This window comes from Oncorhynchus nerka, linkage group LG18 (assembly GCF_034236695.1).
Source record: "Oncorhynchus nerka isolate Pitt River linkage group LG18, Oner_Uvic_2.0, whole genome shotgun sequence".
In the NCBI taxonomy this organism is placed as follows: Eukaryota; Metazoa; Chordata; class Actinopteri; order Salmoniformes; family Salmonidae; genus Oncorhynchus; species Oncorhynchus nerka.
The window spans coordinates 36,863,740-36,890,915 of record NC_088413.1 but is presented as its reverse complement, the minus strand read 5'-3'; the positions used below and the strand labels follow the sequence as shown (position 1 = coordinate 36,890,915).

Here is a 27,176-nt window from a genome sequence, read left to right as displayed (position 1 = left end):
CTCATAGCTTATTCAAGACGGATGAAAATGAAGAGGCAGGCCTCCCGAGTGGCGCAGTGGTCTAAGGCACGGGATGTCCTTGTCCCATTGCACACTAGCGACTCCTGTGGCGGGCCGGGCGCAGTACACGCTAACCAGGTCGCCAGTTGTACAGTGTTTCCTCTGACACATTGGTGCGGCTGGCTTCCGGGTCAAGTGGGCATTGTGTCAAGAAGCAGTGCAGCTTGTTTGGGTTGTGTTTCAGAGGATATACGGCTCTCGACCTTCACCTCTCCCGAGTGGGTACGGGAGTTGCAGCGATTAGACAAGACTGTGACTACCAATTGGACACCACAAAATTGTGGAGAAAAAGGGGTAAAAAAAGAAAAAGAAAATGAAGAGGCAGATAATGTATTACCTGGAGTGCCACTACTAAGATCTAACAAACACACACACACACCTCTCTACCCCGTTCTCCGCTTATCTTCCCCAGCCAGGAGGAGCAGGCGCATTGATTGATTCAATATTGAAAATAGTCTGTCAGTGCGTTTTGGAGAGGGTACTCATCTGAAAATGAATGGCTGCAACGCCTCAGCGCCGCTAATTAGACTAAAGACACAGACAAAGCCCCTAGCTTCCTGCTCCTCTGCTCTCATAGAGCAAGGAAGTCCCATTGGGATGACCAGCACTGCTCCAAGACAGCCCACTGTGCCTTGATCCATTGCTGCCCACAAACAAACACACCAAGTCGGTGTACCAAATGGCACCATATTACCTACATAGTGCACTGTTTTTGAGAGCACTATATAGGGGACAGGGTGCCAAGTCCCTGTTGGCCATACTGTATATACTACACCTCATCCACTTTGCCTGAAGGCATAGGCCCGGTTTAATTTAATCTAGCTCTATTGTAACTCCTTCCCCTAACTTCTACACCCTGGACAGGTCTGAGCCTGAGTCCCAAACCTCAGCTTGAATCGCCCCATCTAGTGCCACTGATTTGATGTATTCAGAACTAGCACGGCTGATTCCAATTATACAGGTTTGATTGGTTGACCAACTGAAGGTGTGCTTAGGAGAGGTTTGGGAAACGATCGCCGATAAGCAATATATTGAAAAGGGGATCTATCCTGACCACAGACACACATACACAACTGGGGTAAGTGTTACCTGGTCGGCGACGGCGCGGGCCAGTTTGTCCATCCTGGAGCCTGCCTCTGCAATCTTCTTGGCGGCGTTGATGACATCAGAGGAGTTCTTCAGGGGCCCTTTGCCTCTGGTGTGGAACACAGGGAAACAGGACTTAAGTTCTAGTATGTTTAAAGTTCAACGTTTATTTACCAAATGCAGACAGCCAACACTCTCTGAAATACTTGAAATTAACAGAATAAAAAGGTCAATTTTATATTCACAAGACACACTGCCACAAATAAATAACGCATAAGATAAAAACGCCAGTAGTAAGCTTCCTAAAACTGAAAAAAAGATAACAATGCTCCAAAAACACTCAAAACGTGGGACGCAACTAGATGCGTTCTTCTCAAATCATGTTGCTCTATCATTAGTAGCTGACAGCTGTCAACATAGGTCTTTCTCAAAGATCATCAGTATTGGCACCAGTCTGTTTCTGCTCGCTTGCCAACTCCTTATGGAATTACCTTGACAATAACAGCAATGGAGTTGGCAAGGCTACAACAGATATGGTAACAGGTTAGATTGGATCTAGCCCTAAGTTTTATCAGATCAAGCGTTAACCGGCGATAGCAAGTCACTCTCCTAGTTGATGTTTTAGCGGTGTCGGAACTGCATTGGAGCCGACAAATTGGTGAGCAGCTGCTCTTGCTAAAGCGGATCTGATTGAATAGAGCCCTTAGCCTACAGTTTAACCAAATATGGTATCACTACTCTACTGATGTAGATTGGCAGATGTAGTTTTCTAGTTGTAGGATGACATGCTGAAAAAACAGATATAAAGCAGTAGTCACTTACAGTTGAAGTCGGAAGTTTACATACACTTAGGTTGGAGTCATTAAAACTCGTTTTTCAACCACTCCACAAACTTCTTGTTCACAAACTATAGTTTTGTGCATGACACAAGTAATTTTTCAAACAATTGTTTACAGACAGATTATTTCATTTATAATTCACTGTATCACAATTCCAGTGGGTCAGACGTTTACATACACTAAGTTGACTTAAACAGCTTGGAAAATTCCAGAAAAGGATGTCATGGCTTTAGAAGCTTCTGATAGGCTAATTTATATAATTTGAGTCAATTGGAGGTGTACCTGTGGATGTACTTCAAGGCCTACCTTCAAACTTAGCGCCTCTTCGCTTGACATCATGGGAAAATCTAAAGAAATCAGCCAAGACCTCAGAAGAAAAATTGTAGACCGCCACAAGTTTGGTTCATCCTTGGGAGCAATTTCCAAGTTCGTGAAGGTACCACGTTCATCTGTACAAACAATAGTACGCTCAGGAAGGAGACGCATTCTGTCTCCTAGATATGAACGTACTTTGGTGCGAAAAGAGCAAATCAATCCCAGAAAAACAGCAAAGGAAGATGGTGGACGAAACAGGTACAAAAGTATCTATATCCACAGTAAAACCAGTCCTATATCGACATAACCTGAAAGGCCACACAGCAAGGAAGAAGCCACTGCTCCAAAACCGCCATAAAAAATCCAGAATAAGTTTTGCAACTGCACATGGGGACAAAGATCATACTTTTTGGAGAAATGTCCTCTGGTCTGATGAAACAAAAATATAACTTTTTGGCCATAATGATCATTGTTATGTTTGGAGGAAAAAGGGGGATGCTTGCAAGCTGAAGAACACTATCCCAAGTTGTTGTGGGAAAATAGCTTAAGGACAACAAAGTCAAGGTATTGGAGTGGCCGTCACAAAGCCCTGACCTCAATCCTATAGATAATTTGAGGGCAGAACTGAAAAATGTGTGCGAGCAAGGAGGCCTACAAACCTGACTCAGTTACACCAGCTCTGTCAGGAGGAATGGGCCAAAATTCACTCAACTTATTGTGGGAAGCTTGTGGAAGGCTACCCGAAACGTTTGACCCAAGTTAAACAATTTAATGGCAATGCTACCAGATACTAATTGTAAACTTCTGACCCACTGGGAATGTGATGAAAGAAAATAAAAGCTGAAATAAATCATTCTCTCTACTATTATTCTGACATTTGACATTCTTAAAATAAAGTGCTGATCCTAACTGACCTATTTGGCTAAGGTGTATGTAAACTTCCGACTTCAACTGTGTATTGGCTGACATCATGGTAATTGGGCATTTGTGAATCCATGCATGATGTATCATTGGCTGCATCTCAAACCCAATTCCTCATATAATGCACTGTTTGAGAAGGGCCCATGGAGATCTGGTCAAAAGTATCCCAATAAATAGGGAATAGGGTGCCATTTGGTTATCAAAGTTGCATGGCAACATTATATTTGCCAATTCCACAAATGTCGCCACAAGGGTCACTTGACTAAAGTCAGTGCAATCATCACCACCACACCACATCCATAAGAGTTAACCATTATGACATTGCATGGATGCATCCCAAATAGCACCCTATTCCCCCATAGTGGTTTAGTCAAACGTAGTGCGCTCTATGGGGAATAGAGTGCCATTTGGGAAGCAAATCTTTCCCTTTTTGAGCTCTGCAGAGCTTGCATATTCTGTCCACTGAATCATAGTGCCATACCTTGCAATAGGAACATTGGGTTCAGCACAGGGCTATGACATGATATACTGATGGTGGGGGCTCGGAGGCAAGCTGTTGCCTTCCAAAGAACATCCACACTGTAAACAGTACACAGGATCACAATCATCCTGGTTTGGCTACATTCTATTCTGTCTAACTCAATGGGAATAAAATACTGTTGGATCTCTGTTAATCTACAGAAAAACAATGTGTAATGGCAGGTAGCTGCTGCTGGTCTACACAGCCTAATCCCAGTCCACACCTGTTATCCTGACCAATAGCAGGACCTGGATTTCGATTTGTTCCAGCCTAGCCACTAAAGCACTTGATTCATCCAATCAAAGGCTCGTTATTTTTTTAATCATGTGGGTTTGATTTGATTTAGTGTTGGGCTGTGACAAAAAGCCCCGAACAGCCTGTAGCGAAGTGACCTGTGTGTGGTTGCTGATCCTACCCATACCGATACTAGTCACACTCATAACTAGTAATACTTCAATTCAAATGAATGCACAAAGGACAAATTAGCATGGCTAGGAACTGGGAACAACAGAACATGGCAACCCATTAACACAACAAAGGAGATTTGTGAAGGTAAGGAACATATAAAATACTAAACTGAGCAAAAATATAAACACAACATGAAAGTTGTTGGTTCCATTTTCCATGAACAAAAAGCTTATTTCTGTTAAATGTTTTTGTTTGTTTACATCCCTGTCAGTGAGCATTTCTCATTTGCCAAGATAATCCATCCAACTGACACAGGTGTGGCATATCAAGAAGCTGATTAAACAGCATGATCATTACACTGGCGCACCTTGTTTTGGGGACAATAAAAGGCCACACTAAATGTTCAGTTTTGTCACACAACACAATGGCACAGATGTCTCAAGTTTTGAGGGCGTGTGCAATTGGCATGCTGATTGCAGGAATGCCCACCAGAGCTGTTGCCAGAGATTGAATGTTCATTTCTCTACCATAAGCCAACTCCATTTGGCAGTATATCCAACTGGCCTCACAACTGCAGACAATGTGTATGGCGTCGTGTGAGTGAGCGGTTTGATGATGTCAACTTTGTAAACAGAGTGCCCCATGGTGGCGGTGGGATTATGGTATGGGAAGGTATAAACTACGGGCAACGAACGCAATTTTATCGATGGCAATTTGAATGCACAGAGATACCACGATGACATCTTGAGACCCATTGTCATGTCATTCATCCGCCGCCATCACCTCATGTTCCAGCACGGCCCCATGCACGGACCCATGTCGCAAGGATCTGCACACAAATCCTGAATGCTGAAAATGTCCCAGTTCTTCCATGGCCTGCATACTTAACAGACATTTCACACTTCGCATCGCCATTGAAGAGAACAACATTCCACGACAGCCTGAACGACTATGCGAAGGAGACGTGTCACGCTGCATGAGGTGAATGGTGGGCTCACCAGATAGGGACTGGTTTCCTGATCCACGCCCCCTACTTTTTTATTTTTATATAAGGTATCTGTGACCAACAGATGCATACAGTATCTTTATTACCAGTCATGTGAAATCCATAGATTAGGGCCTAATGAATTTATTTCAATGGACAGATTTCCTTATATGAACTGTAACTCAGTAAAATCTTAGAAATTGTTGCATGTTGCATTTATATTTTGTTTTAGGATAATGTACATATACTGTAACTACAGTCTGGTTTGGCAATTTATCAGTTCAACTCGAATCTCAAATTGCCTGTCTGATACAAACCGCCAATGAAGGTCATGGGTGTGAGGCAACATCCCTCCCTACAGACTATTTCTGAACAGACCGTTTATCAGACAAGTGCAGAAAATACATTTCAGATCCCTCCCATGTACTTCACTCTGGTATCAGCTCCTCCCCTCAGGCAGACGCTATAGGGCTCCTACAGGTACAGATATAAGCACACCTTCATTCCCATGTCCATCAAATACCTAACCGGCAATATGCAAAGCTGAGCTGTATGCCACTGACAGAATAAGGGAATATGCAAAGTATTATGTATGTGGCTATAAGAGAAGTGTATGATGATAAGGGCAACGTGCAATGTATGTATTATGTTAAGTGTGTAATGTACATGTGTGTATTTTGTATACAGCAGTACTGTGTGTTTAGGACAATTTTCTCCTTCGGACATTAAAGTTAATCCTATCCTATCCTACATAATAAACCAATTCTATTGAGCAAAACCAAACATTACTTTACTGTTGCCAGGCTGCCTCCTTGATTGACCCCAGGGGTGTATTCATTTTCCCGATTCTGTTGCAAAATGTTTTGTCTTTTGCAAAACCTTTTAGCAACAGAAACTGTTTACTCCAAACAGAATATGTTTTTCAAATAAAAATAGTTTCTATTAAATTAATGTAGGTCCCTCCCGGGTTTCGTTCTGTTTGCTTCCGTTTGGTACTTCAATGGTAAACGGTTTCCATTGCAAGACTTAATGAATGATTTACGGGCACACTCAAATATAGCTGACATGGTATTGTTATGCATCATTTGCAAATGGCTACTGGTCCACCCATAACAAACCTGTTGACTTGAATGGTGACACCCATTCTAGTAATTCTACATTATTATTATTATTACTATTACATTGACATTCATAAGGAATACCAGTCACTTCAACTAGGTTCTCTTTAGCCACATTGTTACTGTACCTGGTGAAGTCCGTCATCTCCATCATGATCATGCACATCTGCTTGGCAAGGACGATGATGTCGTTGCCATTGTCGTCCCACTTGGCCACTTCGGCATCCAGCTTGCACTTCTCCTGCCGGAAGCTCTCCACCTGCTCGGCGATCTTCGCCTTCTCCTCCTGAGGCAGCTGGGCCATGATGGCCTGAGAGGGGTAGGAGGAGGAAGGGGTAGGAGGAGGTAGAGGAAGGTGAGTAGGGGAGTCAAAAAGAGGAGGAAGAGAAGGAGTGGAGACAGAGAGAGAGAGAAGGAATAATCAAACAATTTAACACGGGCAGTGAAAAGGCTAACTTTGATACAACAAACACTGAAGATTAAGCATCAATTGATCTTAAAATATTTAGCGGGCTGCCACTTTGAGGATATATCCCTTAGTATACTCAACGAGAATAGATATAAGCGTTTGACTTTGCCCTTCTGAAAGACTTCCTAAGTTATAACCTTGGCGATTAATCAACCAGCGCTCCCAAAACCCATTGACATCTTATACCCGCGAAGAGAAAAATCCATTCCTCTGCTCATTTTGCTATGATAATACATTTTGCTCTCTTGCCATAGCCAATCGAGGCAAGTCTGAGATTGCATACATTTCTAAGCAAGGTCACCAGCACAGTAGAGGGTCCGATATTATTTGTGAGATAAATGTCTAATTACTTTACTTCTTATACCAGTCAATGAATAATGTATTTGTTCAACGTTCTGAGGTGAGTGCAGGGGAGAAGAGTAAGTCGGGCTCTATTAGGTTTGTAATATTGATCCAAAACAGAGAAGGAAAGGAAAGATGAAGTATCCATTGCATGGTTGATATTGTTCTTAACCTCGCCCTTCCTATACTGCAAAAAGTGAAAATCTAAGCAAGCCTAAATATCTATATATTGAGTAATAATTCACTTAAAATGTGTTTTTGTTCTTACCAAGCTAAATTATCTAACATTATTTGCAAATAATTGTGCTTATTTTAACCTAAAAAAGGCAGATCGTTCAGTTAAAATAAGCAAAACTAAGGCTTAATACAAGTAATTTATCTTATTTCTGTAACTATTTTTGTTGGTGGAAGGAGAGGAGGACCAAAATGCAGCGTGGTACGTATCCATAACACCTTTTAATCAAGAATGAATACAGAATACAAAAGAACAAGAGAATAAATGAAAACCGAAATAGTCCCGTATGGTGCAAACACTGAAACTGAAAATAATCACCCACAACTCAAAATGGGAGAACAGGCTACCTAAGTATGGCTCTCAATCAGAGACAACGATAGACAGCTGCCTCTGATTGAGAACCATACCAGGCCAAACACTTAGAAACAGAAAACCTAGACCTACAACATAGAATACCCACCCACATCACACCCTGACCAAACTAAAAATAGAAACATACAAAGCAATCTACGGTCAGGGCGTGACAATTTCAAGATATTTTGATATTTTACCTTAAGACAAAATATCTTGAAGAAATCTTGAAATAAGATAAATGACTTATATTAATGCTTAGTTTTGCTTATTTTAACCAAACAATATGCCACTGACGTTAGATAATTTAGCTTGGTAAGAAAAAAATAAAACATTTAGGTGAATTATCACTCAATATAAGATATTTAGGTTTGCTTAGATTTCAATTTTTATAGTGTACAGTAAACTCTATGCTTAATGATTTCCTACTCCATCCTTTCCTCGATTTCTCAGCTCCCTCTCAAAGCTCATTGGAGGAGATGTGAGGTAGGGACCCCGGAAGCAAGGTTTTCCATGCACAGCCTATAAACTCTCGCCATAACACGTAGACTGTCTTTATAAGCATCAGTGGTCTCATTAAGAAATAACCCCCCACTCTGCCTCTTTTTCTCTCCTCTCCCCTCTCTCCTCCGTCCGTTTTGTCTGTCTACATCCCACATTTCTTTCACAGTAAAGCTGGTGTGTGGGGGTGACCGGCAGGATGAGCTCAGCGTGACCGTGTATCACCTTTCACCCATGGAGGTGTGAGGAAGAGAATAACAACCACCAATGACTCGTCTTCCTCTCATAAAGTAACTCAGAACGGAAGGAAAGAGAACGTGAGAGAGGCAAAAGTGTTTTAGGTGCCATCAGACACTGCTCTCTCAATCACACAGCACCAGATGTCACCCTACTGATCACTCCCTCTCTACAGTCTCGGAGCCAGATATGATACTTTTGTCAGTGCTGCCCAAGTGGAACCATTTCACCACTGGAGCCTTGCTGGTTTCAGTTTCAGAGCAAGCTGGACCAGGGCTCTTTCTCAATGAGTGTTTTCTTGATGCCTTGCGTCCTCTCTCTCCTCACAAGGTTCTTAAACCGCATCGGTGGAGAAGATCCAAGGACCTTCACCTCGGACCCTCTCCTCCAATGGGATTAGAGGAGGCAAGGAGAGAGGACATGAGGCAAGGAGTCGAGGAGGAAAGAATTGGGCAAGTGCCCATGTTTACATGCCTCAGGCTGGCGTTTGAGTAGTGGTTTAAAGCAGTGGTTCTCAAACCTCTCCTCGGGGACCCGCAGCCGTTCTATGTATGTATTTATTGTATTTGTATTTAACCTTTATTTAACTAGGCAATTCAGTTAAGAACAAATTCTTATTTACAATGACAGACTACCAAAAGGCAAAAGGCCTCCTGCGGGGGAAGGGATTCAAAACAAAAAAATTAATAAAATATAAATATAGGACAAAACACACATCACGACAAGAGAGACAACACCACATAAAGAGAGACCTAAGACAACAACATAGTAAGGCAGCAACACACGACAACACAGCATGGTAGCAACACAACATGACAACAACGTGGTAGCATCACAACATGGTAGCAGCACAAAACATGGTACAAACATTATTGGGCACCGACAACTGAGGTAGAGACAACAATACATCACACAAAGCAGCCACAACTGTCAGTATGAGTGTCCATGATTGAGTCTTTGAATGAAGAGATTGAAATCAAACTGTCCAGTTTGAGTGTTTGTTGCAGCTCGTTCCAGTCGCTAGCTGCAGCGAATTGAAAAGAGGAGCGACCCAGGGATGTGTGCTTTGGGGACCTTTAACAGAATGTGACTGTCAGAACGGGTGTTGTATGTGGAGGATGAGGGCTGCAGTTGGTATCTCACATAGGGGGGGGGAGTGAGGCCAAAGAGGGTTTTATAAATCAGCATCAACCAGTGGGTCTTGCGACGGGTCTACAGAGATGACCAGTTTACAGAGGAGCATAGAGTGTAGTGATGTGTCCTATAATGAGCATTGGTGGGAAATCTGATTTAATAAAACAATATTTATTTAACTAGGCAAGTCAGTTATCATCATCTGCACATCTATCACTCCAGTGTTCATTTGCTGAATTGTAATTACTTCGCTACTATGGCCTATTTATTGCCTTACCTCCTTTATCAATTGTTATTGACTGTACTTTTGTTTATCCCATGTGTGACTCTGTGTTGTTGTTGTTTTTTGCACTGCTTTGCTTTATCTTGACCAGGTCGCAGTTGTAAATGAGAACTTGTTCTCAACTGGCCTACCTGGTTAAATAAAGGCGTCTCGTCCAGTGTTGCCAACTTAGCGAACATTCAGAACCCTCTAGCGACACATTTTAAAAAATGAACTAGCGATAAATCTAGCGGCTTCCTCTGGTGTTATTGGAGACTCTGACGTGAAAGCACGTATCGTTCTTACTCTTCTCAACGAGCAGCGGGTGCTGCCGGGGGGCCCCCATCCCATCCCAAAGCACTCACAGTCGGCCCAGTCCTCACGCAGCAGTCCCTCCCAGCTGCAGTCAGAGCAGGAGGCGTTCACCCCTCCGCATTCAGACTGCAAATGAATCGAGCATGCGGGAAGCCGCCGCTGGCTGATCCCGCCCTGGCTTACATTCAGGGGGGGATATAAATGTAAAATGTTCTTTGTCTAAAATAAATCACAGCACAAAAATAAATCACTGCATTTGACTCACACAGCCTCAGTCACTTACTCACCTTGTCCACTGTGTGTGTGCCTCTCTGTGACATAAGCTAAACATCTAGCTGGCTAGCTCATCATGTCTCAGTCTAAACTGTTCACTCAAAAATACAGAAAGGAGTGGGAATCACACCCTGAATTCAAAGGCTGGTTGAAGCCGAATATTATAGATGATACGCGGGCATACTGCCTGTATTGTAAGGCTGATTTCTACACCAAACTTAGTGATGTAAAAAACACATGACAACTCAAAAACATACTCAAAAGGCAAAGCCTTATAACAGTTCCACCCAAAACAAGTTGCCAATTATGGTAAAAAAATAGACTCTGCAAAAATGGCTGAGGCCACAATGGCATTAGTTACCGCTGAACACTGTTCCATGCTGGCATGTGATTACATTGGAGAAGCATGTAGAGCTGCTTTCTCAGACTCCACTGCTGCTACCCACTTCAATATGCACAGGACAAAGTGCACAGAAATGAATAAAGGTGTTCTAGCACCATTCTTTCTGAAACAGTTGGTCGCAGATGTGGGTGACCAGCGTTTCAGCCTCCTCCTCGATGAGTCCACGGATGTAAGCGTTTCTAAGTACCTGAGGGTTGTGATAAGGTACTTTAGTGACACCAAACAGACAATTGTATCAATTATTTCTGGGGCTTGTTGAGTTGGAGGGAGGAGATGCCAAATCTATAGCCCGTGCTGTTGTGGTTTTCCTCGAGAAAAAGAAACTCCTGGGGATAGGGACTGACAATGCCTCTGTTATGACGGGGATTAATAATGGGGTCCATAAAGTACTGAAGGAGGAGTATGGCATCAAATATCTGGTCTGCAGCTTGCTGTAAGTCCTGCTTCCAATGTCACCATCCCCCGTAGTGTGGAGTACTTGGTACGAGAGACTTATAACTGTTTTTCAGTGTCTCCAAAGCGCAGAGAGGCCTACAAGGCCATATATGAGACCATCAACTGTGGGGAGAAACCGTTACAGATAACCAAGGTGTGTGCCACACGTTGGCTCTCCATTGAACCCACGGTTTCATGCATTTTGAACCAGTGGGAGGAGCTTGGCTAGGTTTTATACTCCATGTACAGTGATCCTCAAAACATATTGTATGTTTGGGTGAGGTACAGTTGGCCATCAAGGCTTTTGAGGGAGAGCAAGTAGAGCCTCTTAAGCTACTTGACAGCTTGGTTAGCCTGATCAAGTCTGTGAGCAGCAGGGTGCTGAATCCACTGGCAAATGTTGATGTACTCAAAGGGCCAATAGATGGATACATCAGTCCCAAACCGTACCTTGGTTACCTTTTTGAGTCAAAGGCAGCTGAGCTCCACCTTGCACCTGAAGATGAAAACAATGTCCGAAAACGGTGTGTAGCCTTCACCGTCTCCCTCACTAATGAGTTGAGGGTGAGACTGCCGGACAACATCGAAGCATTGCAGTACATGTCAGTTTTCAATGTGGAGGAAACAATAAGAGCCCTGGAGAAATAGAAAAAATAGCCACTCTCCTTGGCTTCTCCCCTGAAGAGATAGACAAGATTGTCCAGCAATGGCGTGCCATCCATCTTAGTAAATGGAATGAGACAAAAAACACACTGGGCTTCTGGAGTGAAATTTGGAAGTTCAGGGATGCAGCTGATATCAACCCGTTTCAAGAGCTTGCCATGGCTGCTGTGTCTGTGTTGTCCTTGCCACAGTCCAATGCTGAAGTCGAGAGAGTATTCAGCCAGATGAGTGTGGTAAAAAGCAAACTTAGAAATCGGATGTCCTTGCAGACCCTTAACTCCATCCTGTACATTCGATATGGACTGAAGCTGTCTGGTGAGGCTTGCTATGAGCACCAGCTGCCTGATAATGTTTTGCAGCTTTTTGGCACATCAGCTGCTACTCAGTTAAGTCAGCTCCCTCAGTTGCTGAACCTGCCATAGAGAGCCTTGACCAAACTGACGATGACCCACTCTGTCTGTGAGCCAGCACAGCCTGTGTGTGTGTGTGTGTGTGTGTGTGGAGTCTGGAATTTTTTTTTTAACCTGAATTAGAGCCAGACTAGTTACCATCATTCTCACATTGCCATTGACAGTTTTTTCTATTGTCTCTTTTAGGTCCATTTAGATTGTTAATGTAGATTGTAAACAAAAAAATGTTTAAAAAATGTATGGTTAAAAATGTTCATGTTTTACTGTGTTGTTGTAGGCTCCTAAGTGGACCATAAGGTTAAAAACCAAACCAAATTAAGAAAACGAAACAAAAAACTTTACACATTTTTTAAATAAAAAACTAAGTAACTCCGCCAGAGTGTCTCTTTGGGTCACTTTTAGTGGTCCCAAGCTCGGATAAAGGAGGAGGGTTGGAGTTGTGACATGAAACAAACAAGAATCGACAGAAAGTAAATTTGTTCTAAACATATTTATGGTGTTTTTTTACAAAATTAGTCTCTCCCACGACGTTATTCCTCTCTCCTACAGCATCCATCACAATGACATGCACATGGCCAATTATGCAAATTAGGTAATGACGTCATTTAGCAATTTCCAGCGACTTTTATGACAGCCAATAGCTGCACATACACTGCTGCCATTTGTGGACCCAACTACAACCAGAGTGATGGCTAGATGTGGGACCTTTCTGTTGCATTTCAAATATGGTGTATTTTCTTCTACCAGATCTATTGTGTTATATTCTCCTACATTCAATTCACATTTGTGTTTCCTTTCAAATGCTACCTATGTCCTTGCTTCAGGGCCTGAGCTACAGGCAGTTCGATTTGGGTATGTCATTTTAGGCGAAAATTGAATCCCTAAGAAGTTTCAAGAACACATATTTACAACGATGGTCTAGGAACAGTAGTGCCTTGATCAGTGTCAGAACAACAGATATTTACCTTGTCAGCTCGGGATTCGATCTAGCAACCTTTCGGGTTACTGGCTCAATGCTCTAACCACTAGGCTACCTGCCTCCCAAAAATGTATTCATTCCCTAACCGGAAAACGATCCCGGGCCACTGCGGTGAGAGCGCCGAATCCTAACCATTAGACTACCAGGGAAAGCTGATGGCCTAATGGTAAAGAACATCTAGCCGCCCGAGAGCACCCTTACCTGCCGATCTATAAATTATGTCTCCGTAATCTAGCATGGGTTGGATGGTCATCTGAATCAGGGTTAGTTTTGCAGCTGGGGCGAAAGAGGAGCGATTACGATAGAGGAAACCAAGTCTAGATTTAACTTTAGCCTGCAGCTTTGATATGTACTGAGAGAAGGACAGTGCACCGTCTAGCCATACTCCCAAGTACTTGTATGAGGTGACTACATCAAGCACTAAACCCTCAGAGGTAGTAATCACACCTGTGGGGAGAAGGGCATTCTTCTTACCAAACCACATAACCTTTGTTTTGGAGGTGTTCAGAATTAGGTTAAAGAAAGCTTGTTGGACACTAAGAAAGCTTTGTTGTAGAGTATTTAACACAAAATCCAGGGAGGGGCCAGCTGAGTATAAGGCTGTATTTGATCTATTCCAGAGGAAGCACACCTGATTCAACTTGTCAACCAATTAGATGACTCAGATATGCTTGTTCAGGGCTAAAACAAAAGTGTGAAAAGTCAGGTGAGACCATTCTAGCTAATGAGAGGGCAGATACCTGTGTGAACAACCACAACGGTCCTTGCTATCCGGGATCCTTGGGACATACCTAACCAATTGAAGTTGAAATTTGACATGGTTAAAGTACCGGTTATGGTTAAGGTAGGGTATGTCGCAAGGATCCCGGATAGCACTAACAGCACAACTCTGAAATAAAGTGTTTTTTTTCTCAAAGATACCGGGATGTCACGTGTCCTACTTATATCAGTACACTCGTAACAACCTAAGCATTACAAAACGTATATCCGATGAAATAAACTCATGTAGCAAATAAGCTTTTATATCTTTGTTGAGCAAACTCATTTATCTCCTTACAAATACGAATCGCGTGGCGAGTAGAAAATACGCCAACCACTGAGAAGACAGATTTTGGGCAGAGTTATCCCTCTCGCTTCAACTCGTCCTCTCTGTTTAAACCAATGCAAACACACAAACAAAACCTAAACCCTACAGTGTTGAGTGCAGCTAGATTTTGTTCAGCTGCTCTGTTTCAAAACACACACCATACAACATGACGCCGATCCTCATAAACAACAACATGGGTGGGTGAGAACGCCGCAGGTAAAACGTAAACACACGGCAGTGTCGGTCTGTAATTAAACCCGACAGGAACCAACATCACAAGTCAAGAGGGAAAAATCCACAGCGGAAGCTTTCTCCTGTTGCACTCTTTATAGACACTGAATACAGACACGCTCTGTTAAATATCACATTTAATGTGAGACTGAGCAGCCAACCAGAGGGCAGGTGGGAAGAAGTCCTGTATTAAACTCCAAGTGGAATCAATCCTGACAGATTAGTGCATACACCGAGAGAGAGAGAGACGGCCCCATCCTGACCGTGAGCGACGCCTCGGCACCCCGCCGCCACGGACCCCCACAGTCAGGGGTCAGACATTAGCATTCCCTCACCCGCCAGATCTATTATTCACTGATCTCTAATTATACAGGGTGCCAGCGGAGCAGGTGGACACTGCCATGATAGTGAAGAGCATGGGGTCTATTCATTAATGCACACCATAGCAGAATGTTTTGCAACAGAAAACAAAAACAAGTGTTCTTATTGGACAAGTTCAGGTAGTCCTTCCCTGTAGCAAATAATCTGGTTAAAATGTCGTTAGCTGCACACTATCTCCTGGTAAGAATAAAGCCTACGTGAGGTGTGTGAATTCCTCACATCCTCTCTCCGGTGTTGCTCATTAATTCAATAAAATACTTGACATACTTTTTGAAAACCTAGATCTATTCTCAATTATTATAATCCAATATTTCCCCAATATATTTATTCAGTATATTTTATAAATTACAGTATATGCATGCACTGTGTGAATCAGCAGAATGTATGTACTGTGTTGAAATCCTCACTCCTTACAGAAATCCGAAACCACACTGAAAACGACGGCGGATAAACTAACAGAGAAATTCCTCTAGCTGCTAATTCCAGACCAGTGACGTCGTTGACCAAGACATTGTGAAACCTGAGTTGACCAGATCGAACCATCTATTTTAAAATACCATGTTAGCTTTCCGTTAAACATAATGTTCAACATTAGTAAACTCCTCTCACTGTCAACTGCATTTATTTTCAGCAAATTTAACGTGTAAATATTTGTATGAACATAACAAGATTCAACAAAGACATAAACTGAACAAGTTCCACACACATATGACTAACAGAGATGGAATCATGTGCCCCTGAACAAAGGGGGGTGTCAAAATCGAAAGTAACAGTCAGTATCTGGTGTGGCCACCAGCTGCATTAAGTATTGAAGTGCATCTCCTCCTCATGGACTGCACCAGATTTGCTGTAAGATGTTACCCCACTCTTCCACCAAGGCACCTGCAAGTTCCCGGACACTTCTGAGAGGAATGGCCCTAGCCCTCACCCTCCAATCCAACAGGTCCCAGACATGCTCAATGGGATTGAGATCCGGCCTCTTTGCTGGCCATGGCAGAACACTGACATTCCTGTCTTGTAGGAATTCACGCACAGAACGAGCAGTATGGCTGGTGGCATTGTCATGCTGGAGGGTCAGGTAAAGATGAGACTGCAGGAAGGGTACCACATGAGGGAGGAGGATGTCTTCCCTGTAACGCACAGCGTTGAGATTGCCTGCAATGACAACAAGCTCAGTCCAGTGACACACCGCCCCAGACCATGACGGACCCTCCACCTCCAAATCGATCCCGCTCCAAAGTACAGGCCTCGGTGTAACGCTCATTCCTTCGACAATAAACGTGAATCCGACCATCACCCCTGGTGAGACAAAACCATGACTCATCAGTGAAGAGCACTTTTTGCCAGTCCTGTCTGGTCCAGCGTCTGTGAATTTGTGCCCATAGGTGATGTTGTTGCCAGTGATGTCTGGTGAGGACCTTCCTTACAACAGGCCTACAAGCCCTCATTCCAGCCTCTCTCAGCCTATTGCGGACAGTCTGAGCACTGATGAAGGGATTGTGCGTTCCTGGTGTAACTCGGCAGTTGTTGTTGCCATCCTGTACCTGTCCCGCAGGTGTGATGTTCAGATGTACCGATCCTGTGCAGGTGTTGTTACATGTGGTCTGCCACTGTGAGGATGATCAGCTGTCCGTCCTGTCTCCCTGTAGCGCTGTCTTAGGCGTCTCACAGTACGGACATTGCAATTTATTGCCCTGGCCACATCTGCAGTCCTCATGCCTCCTTGCAGCATGCCTAAGGGACGTTCACGCAGATGAGCAGGGACCCTGGGCATCTTTCTTTTGGTGTTTTTCAGAGTCAACAGAAAGGCCTCTTTAGTGTTTTCATAATTGTGACCTTAATTGCCTACCGTCTGTAAGCTTTTAGTGTCTTAGCGACCGTTCTGCAGGTGCATGTTCATTAATTGTTTATGGTTCATTGAGCAAGCATTGGAAACAGTGTTGAAAATGAAGATCTACGAATTATCTTTGAAAGACAGGGTACTGAAAAAGGGAAATTTCTTTGTTGTTGCCGAGTTGAGTTTTCAACGGTGAGCTCTATAATTACCGGTTGCAGTGACGACTGAGGGATCTTCCCATGTCAACCAATGTATGACCAGTTTTGGGCCCAACGATTGTGTGTGAATTGGCAGCCTCTAAGACATGTATCTTGACATTTATTTTCAAGGCGTTTGTGGAAGCGCCAACCCGTACACCGAGGTGTATTGCAATAATATTGGATCTGCGTAACCTGTTAAATGATTCATTGAGTTTACTCATCACTCCTCTATACATCTGAATTCAATACTTAAATATTACGTTTTGGAGCTAGAAACATATTTGCATACAGTTTTTGGGAGATTTCAACACTTTCACGACCACATGACCATACCTTTCAATGTATCTTCTTGTAGCTCTAAACCATTGCCCCTCATTTTGAATTTTACTGATCATTCAACATTTACGCGCACACACTTACAGCCATAATCAAGTAGCCCACATCAACTTTTACATTGTTCTGCATCTATATGTTCTGCTTCTACAATTGAACATCCAAACATTTAGGTCATTACTGGATTTAGTTCTACATACAGCTATTCTAGTTGTAGATTGAATCTACATGATACTGTTGAAATCGGAAGTTTACCTACACTTAGGTTGGAATCATTCAAACTCGTTTTTCAACCACTCCACAAATTTCTTGTTAACAAACTATGGCTTTGGGAAGTCGGTTAGGACTACCTGGTGCATGACACAAGTCATTTTTCCAACAATTGTTTACAGACAGATTATTTCACTTATAACTCACTGTATCACAATTCCAGTGGTTCAGAAGTTTACATACACTAAGTTGACAGTGCCTTTAAACAGCTTGGAAAATTCCAGAAAATTATGTTATGGCTTTAGAAGCTTCTGATAGGCAAATTGACATAATTTGAGTCAATTGGAGGTGTACCTATGGATGTATTTCAAGGCCCACCTTCAAACTCAGTGCCTCTTTGCATGACGTCATGGGAAAATCGAAAGAAATCAGCCAAGACCTCAGAAGAAAAATTGACCTCCACAAGTCTGGTTCATCCTTAGGAGCAATTTCTAAATGCCTGAAGGTACCACGTTCATCTGTACAAACAATAGTACGCAGGTATAAACACCATGGGACCACACAGCCATCATACCGCTCAGGAAGGAGACGCGTTCTGTCTCCTAGAGATGAACGTACTTTAGAGCGAAAAGTGGCCAGCAATACCTTTAGACATCACGCACCAGCTGTTATTGACAAATAGACACACACCCCCACCCCTCATGTTACCGGACATAGCTGTTCTGTCCTGCCGATCCACAGAAGACCCAGCCAACTGTATATTATCCGTGTCGTAGTTCAGCCACGACTAGGTGCAACATAAGATAGTCTAGGATAGTCTCGAGCGGAGCTCATCCAGTTTATTCTCCAGTGATTGCACGTTGGCTAATGGAATGAATGGTAGTGGCAGGTTACTCACTCGCTGACACATTCTCACAAGGCACCCTGATCTGAACCCCTGTATTTCCTTATTTTCTTCATGCGAATGACAGGGATTTGGGCCTTGTCCCGGAGCAACATTATATCCTTCACATCAGACTCATTAAAGAAAAATCTTTGTCCAGTTCAAGGTGAGTCATTGTTGTTCAGATTTCCAGAAGCTGTTTTGAGTCATAAGAGACAGTAGCATCAACATTATGTACAAAATAAGTTACAAACAATGCGAAAAAACATACAAAATCGCACAATTGGTAAAATGGCAGCCATCCCCCTCAGGCACCATTCTTTATTGATGATGTTCAAATGGAGAGCGACACTGCTAATAAACCAATCAAGAACATCACTTGCAACTTGGTCACAGCAGCAAGGCCTTATGGGGTGTGAAGTCTTTTTGGTGGCATACATTTTGAGCTACCCCCTTTAGAGGGAGGCAGGCAGTTGAAAGAAGTTTGCCCCAACCAAGTTCACCTTTCTCCAGGGGCACTATGACCAGACCTGGTCTTGCTGGAAGGCCATGTAATCATACTGACACAGGAAGTGTCAGACAATCAGTAAAACCACAGTGAAAACAAGAACTCAACTGAAATAAAAAGGATCGTGGTCAGCTAGCAACTGCAAACACAAAAAAGACAAAAAGCAGAGGTAGAAAAAGGTTGACTTGTCTATCTTGCCAACAGGGCCAGTTCTGGCTGTATGGCTGTCACACACCTGTATCAAGTCTAATTGGAGAGTCACAACCTCAAACAGTGAAGCCTTATGCAAAAGTATTTAGGAGTTAATTTCCCTGATTGTGGCACAATACACGCAACTATATGTCACCTCTTACCTCTATCAATGAAGTGTTTACCACGACTGTAAAAAGTGTATTGACAATTTTACAGGTCTGGTTCCAATTCCTCTGCTGAATTAAAGGGAATCCACCCCAACTGTCAATGAAATAAAGATGGCGGCTCAAAAGGTTAGTTAAAAGTGCTCAAACTTTCTCAATGGAGCTTTACAAAGAAACACAGGGGCCATTTGGGATGTCATAATAGGAGAGAGGGGGGGGGGGGTACTAGGTGAGGGTCCTTTTTTTCTTCTCCCGCTCTCCAGAATTCACTTATCCAAAAATCCCTTCCTCTGCTTACTGATAACAACAAGAGCGGGCCTTGGGAGCTTAGTGCAGTGGCACTATAGAGCACGTGCCCAATACACTCAGCGGCTCGGCGGGGATTAGGAACGGCGCTTTCCAGGTTTCTTCACAGGCAGGGGCATTGCGGAATTACTTGAATTTGTTTCATTTGAAATAAACTGCCCAGACACTAGTGAGTTCAATTTTATGGCTGACCTATCAACAGTGTTATCCAATCACTGTGTTAGAAGACAGCTAGGGAGGGGGAATATGTGTGTGTGTGTGTCTCTCTGTGTGTGTGCGTGTGTGCTTTTTTGCATGTACAGTGCCTTGAAAAAAGTATTCATCCCACTTGGCGTTTTTCCTATTTTGTTGCATTACAACCTGTAATTTAAATGGATTTTTATTTGGATTTCATGTAATGGACATACACAAAATAGTCCAAATTGGTGAAGTGAAATTTAAAAAATAACATGTTTTAAAAAGTTTTGAATATTCACCCCCTTTGCTATGAAGCCCCTAAATAAGATCTGGTGCAACCAATTACCTTCAGAAGTCACATAATTAGTTAAATAAAGTCCACATGTGTGCAATCTAAGTGTCACATGATCTGTCACATTATCTCAGTATATATACACCTATTCTGAAAGGCCCAGAATCTGCAACACCACGCATCAAGGGGCACCACCAAGCAAGTGGCACCATGAAGACCAAGGAGCTCTCCAAACAGGTCAGGGACAAAGTTGTGGAGAAGTACAGATCAGGGTTGGGTTATAAAAAAATATCCAAAACTTTGAACATCCCACAGAGCACCATTAAATCCATTATTAAAACATGGAAAGAATATGGCACCACAACAAACCTGCCAAGAGAGGGTCATCCACCAAAACTCACAAGGTGGCAAGGAGGGCATTAATCAGAGAGGCAACAACGAGACCAAAGATAACCCTGACGGAGCTGCCAAGCTCCACAGCAGAGATTGGAGTATCTGTCCATAGGACCACTTAAAGTCATACACTCCACAGAGCTGGACTTTACGGAAGAGTGGCCAGAAAAAATAAATTGCTTAAAGAAAAAAAGGCATGTCGTAGACTCCCCAAACATATGGAAGAAGGTACTCTGGTCAGATGAGACAAAAATTTAGCTTTTTGGCCATCAAGGAAAATGCTATGTCTGGCGCAAACCTAACACCTCTGATCACCCTGAGAATACCATCCCCAGAACAGCAATGTTTTTCATTGGCAGGGACTGGGAAACTGGTCAGAATTGCAGGAATGATGGATGGCACTAAATATAGGGAAATTCTTGAGGGAAACCTGTTTCAGTCTTCCAGAGATTTGAGACTGGGACAGAGGTTCATCTTCCAGCAGGACAATGACCCTAAGCATACTGCTAAAGCAACACTCGAGTGGTTTAAGGGGAAACATTTACATGTCTTGGAATGGCCTAGTCAAAGCCCAGACCTCAATCCAATTGAGAATCTGTGGTATGACTTAAAGATTGCTTTACACCAGCGGAACCAATCCAACTTGAAGGAGCTGGAGCAGTTTTGCCTTGAAGAATGGGCAAAAATCCCAGTGGCTAGATGTGCGGGTAGGTGTGAGGGTAGGTAACAACATCTCCACCCCGCTGATCCTCAACACTGGGGCCCCACACGGGTGCACAGACGATGCAATCTCAACCACACTGCACACTGCCCTAACCCACCTGGACAAGAGGAATACCTATGTGAGAATGCTGTTCATCGACTACAGCTCGGCATTCAACACCATAGTACCCTCCAAGCTCGTCATCAAGCTCGAGACCCTGGGTCTCGACCCCGCCCTGTGCAACTGGGTACTGGACTTCCTGACGGGCCGCCCCCAGGTGGTGAGGGTAGGCAACAACATCTCCTCCCCGCTGACCCTCAACACGGGGGCCCCACAAGGGTGCGTTCTGAGCCCTCTCCTGTACTCCCTGTTCACTCACGACTGCGTGGCCACGCACGCCTCCAACTCAATCATCAAGTTTGCGGACGACACAACAGTGATAGGCTTGATTACCAACAACGACGAGATGGCCTACAGGGAGGAGGTGAGGGCCCTCGGAGTGTGGTGTCAGGAAAATAACCTCACACTCAACGTCAACAAAACTAAGGAGATGATTGTGGACTTCAGGAAACAGCAGAGGGAACACCCCCCTATCCACATCGATGGAACAGTAGTGGAGAGGGTAGTAAGTTTTAAGTTCCTCGGCGTACACATCACAGACAAACTGAATTGGTCCACCCACACAGACAGCATCGTGAAGAATGCGCAGCAGCGCCTCTTCAACCTCAGGAGGCTGAAGAAATTTGGCTTGTCACCAAAAGCACTCACAAACTTCAACAGATGCACAATCGAGAGCATCCTGTCGGGCTGTATCACCGCCTGGTACGGCAACTGCTCCGCCCACAACCGTAAGGCTCTCCAGAGGGTAGTGAGGTCTGCACAACGCATCACCGGGGGCAAACTACCTGCCCTCCAGGACATCTACACCACCCGATGTCACAGGAAGGCCATAAAGATCATCAAGGACAACAACCACCCGAGCCACTGCCTGTTCACCCCGCTATCATCCAGAAGGCGAGGTCAGTACAGGTGCATCAAAGCTGGGACCGAGAGACTGAAAAACAGCTTCTATCTCAAGGCCATCAGACTGTTAAACAGCCACCACTAACATTGAGTGGCTGCTGCCAACACACTGACTCAACTCCAGCCACTTTAATAATGTGAATTGATGGGAATTGATGTAAAATATATCACTAGCCACTTTAAACAATGCTACTTAATATAATGTTTACATACCCTACATTATTTATCTCATATGTATACGTATATACTGTACTCTATATCATCTACTGCATCTTTATGTGATACATGTATCACTAGCCACTTTAAACTATGCCACTTTGTTTACATACTCATCTCATATGTATATACTGTACTCGATACCATCTACTGCATCTTGCCTATGCCGCTCTGTACCGTCACTCATTCATATATCTTTACATATTATCCCTTTACACTTGTGTGTATAAGGTAGTAGTTTTGGAATTGTTAGCTAGATTACTTGTTGGTTATTACTGCATTGCCGGAACTAGAAGCACAAGCATTTCGCTACACTCGCATTAACATCTGCTAACCATGTGTATGTGACAAATAAAATTGGATTTGATTTGATTTGCCAAGCTTATAGAGACATACCCCAAGAGACTTGCAGCTGTAATTGCTGCAAAGGTGACTCTACAAAGTATTGACTTTGGGGGGGTCGGGGGGGGGTGAATAGTTATGCACGCTCAAGATTTCCGTTTTTTTTGTCTTTATTTCTTGTTTGTTTCACAATATAAAATATTTTGCATCATCAAAGTGGTAGGCATGTTGTATAAATCAAATGATACACACTCCCGAAAAATAAATTTTAAGGCAACAAAATAGGAAAAATGCCAATGGGGGTGAATACATTCGCAAGCCATTGTATGTGTATGTCTCTGTGTGAGTGTGAGTGTGTGTGTCTTTTCTGTCTCTGTGTGAGTATGTCTGTCTGTGAATGACAAAAAGAAAAGAGTGAGAGAGAGGTGTGTGTTTGCTCGCTCCTCTTATTATGCATGTTTGATTCTAATAACTCAGCTCTACACATAAGTATAATAGAAGTGACAAGCGGAGCACTGCACCAGGAAAAGCCGCTCGAGGAACAAAGGCTCTCGGGGCCGCCCCGGATTACTGAGAGAGAAGGGGGGGGGGGGGGGGGGAAGAAAAACAGAGAGAGAGAAAAGGGAAGAGTGAGAGGGAGAGAAAGCAAGTTAAATAAAGCCTTGTTCACGCTGGAGACTCCACACAATGGCGGTGTAATAATTGTCGTGCAGTCAAATTAACAAAAAATATCCTTTGCCTCACACCTGTAGTGTCAGAATGTGTTGCACATCAGTGTGAACACAGAGAGAGAGAGAGAGAGAGAGAGAGAGGGCTAACTTGGTTTCTGTGTGTTTGACACAAAGAGAGACCCACTGGGCGCAGACGCCAGTTAAACATCTAGTTTTGATTTACATTTGGTTGAGTTGTCATCTATCGTGAATTCAACATGAAATCATGCAAACATTTCACCCTTTCATTGGATTTAGGTTAAAAAAAAATCTGGGAAAAAACCCCATAATTCCTTACATTGATAACACTTTGCAAATCCAATCAGTTTCCCACATTGATTCAACGTCATCACATAGATTTTTTTTGGTTGAAATTATGTGATTGATTGAACCATTTTTCCCCCAGTGGGGAGTAGATAACCTCGTGTCAGCGCTGTGTGTGCTGCATGATACCCTACACATGAAAGGAACAGTGGGTGTGAACCTGGACATGCTCGCCATGTCGGCTCACACTGAGAAGACACAGAAGATGGCTGATCACCTTTCTTCTGGTCTGTTCTAATAACAACACACGCTGTGGTGTGCCAATTGGTACTCCCTTCACATTAACGTGAGAAGGTAAATAGGGTTTACCGTGGCATGACAGGCCAGGGCGAGTGGACAGGACACCTGTGGCTAGGCTAACCACATCTTTTATGTGTGTGTGTCTATGTGAAAATGTGAGTGTACGTGTGCGTGTTTGTGTGTGTGTGTGTACAGTATACAGTAAGTATGTATCGCCTATGAGCTAATATACTGTATGTGTGTGTATGTGAGTGTGTGCATGCGTGCGTGTGTATATGCGTGCATGTGTGTGTGTGTGTGTGATAGCAAGCATGTGTACATATCATGTCCATGTCTACATTTCCAAATGAATAGCACCCATTTATGTCAAGTGGCATCCATTTTCAACATGTGACTCAGGAGCATGCACCTCAAACTTACTAGCAGCAGGAGGTATAGCCCACTCACACAGTTGCAAAGAACATAAAGACACTTGTTAAACTCTGTGTGAACGTGCTTGCGCTCAGATGGCCCTCGCTGCAGGGGGTCGTGGGTGTGTGTGTGCTCGTGTGTGAGCCACGGGACACCGTGGGACGACTCAGTGGGATTCGATGAGACCCAACTGTCCCCACTTCTCATCCTGGCAAAACAGGCGCAGGACCCCCTGCCGGAACCCCCTACCAATCTCCCTGAACAATGGCTGTCTGTGCTCCCAAAAGTACAGTACTGTGCCTGCCTTATGGCCAAAGTTAGGTTTTATAATCATGGAGTTTGACACAACCGTTCTCTTTGTTTATTTTCCACTCCTTTCAACTTTTTGACGGCTTTGTTTGGAGAGAGACGTGGTGGTGGTGTGTGCTCCGTACAGCAGACATCGTCATTTCCGTTATCGTCATTTCCGGTCACAACTTGTAGACTTGTTTACGTGCTGCTGTGAGATTTGTTGCTAAATTGTTTTTGCTACTTGCCAACTTTATGGTTTTATATGTTTTATTTTTCCCTCGCTTGACTGTTTTCATTCAACTTTTTCACCCTGGACGCTTTATCTGGACATGGTTCTACAGGACCTTCACCAGCCGAAGCTATGTAGTAACAGTAACATTATGCCTTCTAATTGCATTCGCTGTACTCATAATATCCAGGAGAATGATCACCTTAAGGCGAGGATAGCTGTGCTGCAAGCCCAGCTTCAGACGCAATTGTCATTTAAGTGTAGGAAAGGATGAAACAGCGTCTGTGCCACCAGTAAGTAAAGATAGTAGTATAAATCCCCTCGCATGGTCCCCGCAGTCGGACAATTTTCTCATGGCTTCTGGAAGGGAATGCTGTAGGAATGTTCAACCGGTGTCGCTCATTCAGCCGACAGAAACTTTCAACAGGTTCTCGCCATTAAGAAAAGAGTCGTAATCAGAGTCAGAGAATTCTCTGGTCTCTCCTTCACCAGTTACAGGGTCTGAGACGCCAAAGCCTCCCAGCATTAGCTCTGATAAATTGAACACCCTAGTCAATGGTGACTCCATTACCCGTAGTGTTAGATTTAAAAATAATCATCCAGGACACTGTGCCACCAGAGACTCTGGGTTCGCGCCCAGGCTCTGTCGCAGCCGGCCATGGGGAGGTCCATGGGGTGACGCACAATTGGCCTAGCGTCGTCCGGGTTAGGGAGGGTTTGGCTGGTAGGGATATCCTTGTCTCATTGCGCACCAGCGACTCCAGTGGCGGGCACGCTAACCAAGGTCGCCAGGTGCACGGTGTTTCCTCCGACACATTGGTGCAGCTGGCTTCTGGATTGGATGCGCGCTGTGTTAAGAAGCAGTGCGGCTTGGTTGAGTTGTGTTTTGGAGGACGCATGGCTTTCGACCTTCGTCTCTCCTGAGCCTGTACGGAAGTTGTAAGAGATAGTAATTACTAACAATTGGATACCACGAAATTGGGGAGAAAAAGGGGGTAAAAAAATTATATATATATATACCTTTTTAGTATGTTTGCAATCTCAACAAATAATCTGCTCAGACCCCAACCAAGATTCATCAAAATTCTCGGACAAGCCAAAGATTCCTAGATGCCCTTCCAGACTCCCTCCGTCGCACCCCTAAAACCAAAAAACATTTGTCATAAGAAACTAGCTCCCTGGTATACAGAAAATACCCGAGCTCTGAAGCAAGCTTCCAGAAAATTGGAACGGAAATGGCGCTACACCAAACTGGAAGTCTTCCGACTACAAGTACCGTGCAGTATCGAAGAGCCCTCACTGCTACTCGATCATCCTATTTTTCCAACTTAATTGAGGAAAATAAGAACAATCCAAAATTGATTTTTGATACTGTCCCAAGGCTAACTAAAAAGCAGTATTCCCCAAGAGAGAATGGCTTTCACTTCAGCAGTGATACATTTATGAATTTCTATGACGAAAAGATCATGGTCATTAGAAAGCAAATTACGGGCTCCTCTTTAAATCTGCGTATTTCTCCAAAGCTCAGTTGTCCTGAGTCTGCACAACTCTGCCAGGACCTAAGTTCAAGTGAGACACTCAAGTGTTTTAATACTATATCTCTTGACACATTGAGGAAAATAGTCTTGGCCTCTAAACCTTCAAGGTGCATACTGGACCCTATTCCAACTAAACTACTGAAAGAGCTGCTTCCTGTGTTTTGCCATCCTATGCTGAATAAAATAAACAAACTCACTAAAAGTTGTAGTAATAAGGCCTGTATCCATTCCTCTCAAAAACATTTTTTAAAGATGTTGTGCAGCAACTCACTGCCTTCCTGAAGACAAACAATGTATACAAAACTCTTCAGTCTGGTTTTAGACCCCATCATAGCACGGAGACTGCACTCGTGAAGGTGGCAAATTACCTTTTAATGGCGTCAGACCAAGGTTCTTCATCTGTTCTCGTGCTCCTAGACCTTAGTGCTGCTTTTGATATCATCGATCACCACATTCTTTTGTAGAGACTGGAAACCAAAATTGGTCTACACGGACAAGTTCTGGCCTGGTTTAGATCTTATCTGTCGGAAAGATACCAGTTTGTCTCTGTGGATGGGTTTGTCTTCTGAAAAATCAACTGTAAATTTCAGTGTTCCTCAAGGTTCCGTTTTCGGAACACTATTGTTTTCACTATATATTTTATTTTACTGTGTGATGTCATTCGGAAATATAATGTTAACTTTCACTGCTATGC

The 27,176-nt window shown here is 43.5% G+C and overlaps 1 protein-coding gene across 1 annotated transcript in view; it reads right to left on the bottom strand.

Annotated features, from left to right (window-relative positions):
* The window catches only part of LOC115145827 (catenin alpha-2), a 694,158-nt gene that overhangs the window by 22,368 nt on the left and 644,614 nt on the right, over nucleotides 1-27,176 (bottom strand). The window contains 2 exon segments of the mRNA XM_029687379.2: nucleotides 1,150-1,255; nucleotides 6,381-6,562. Of these exon segments, the coding sequence (XP_029543239.2) occupies nucleotides 1,150-1,255; nucleotides 6,381-6,562 (288 nt within the window).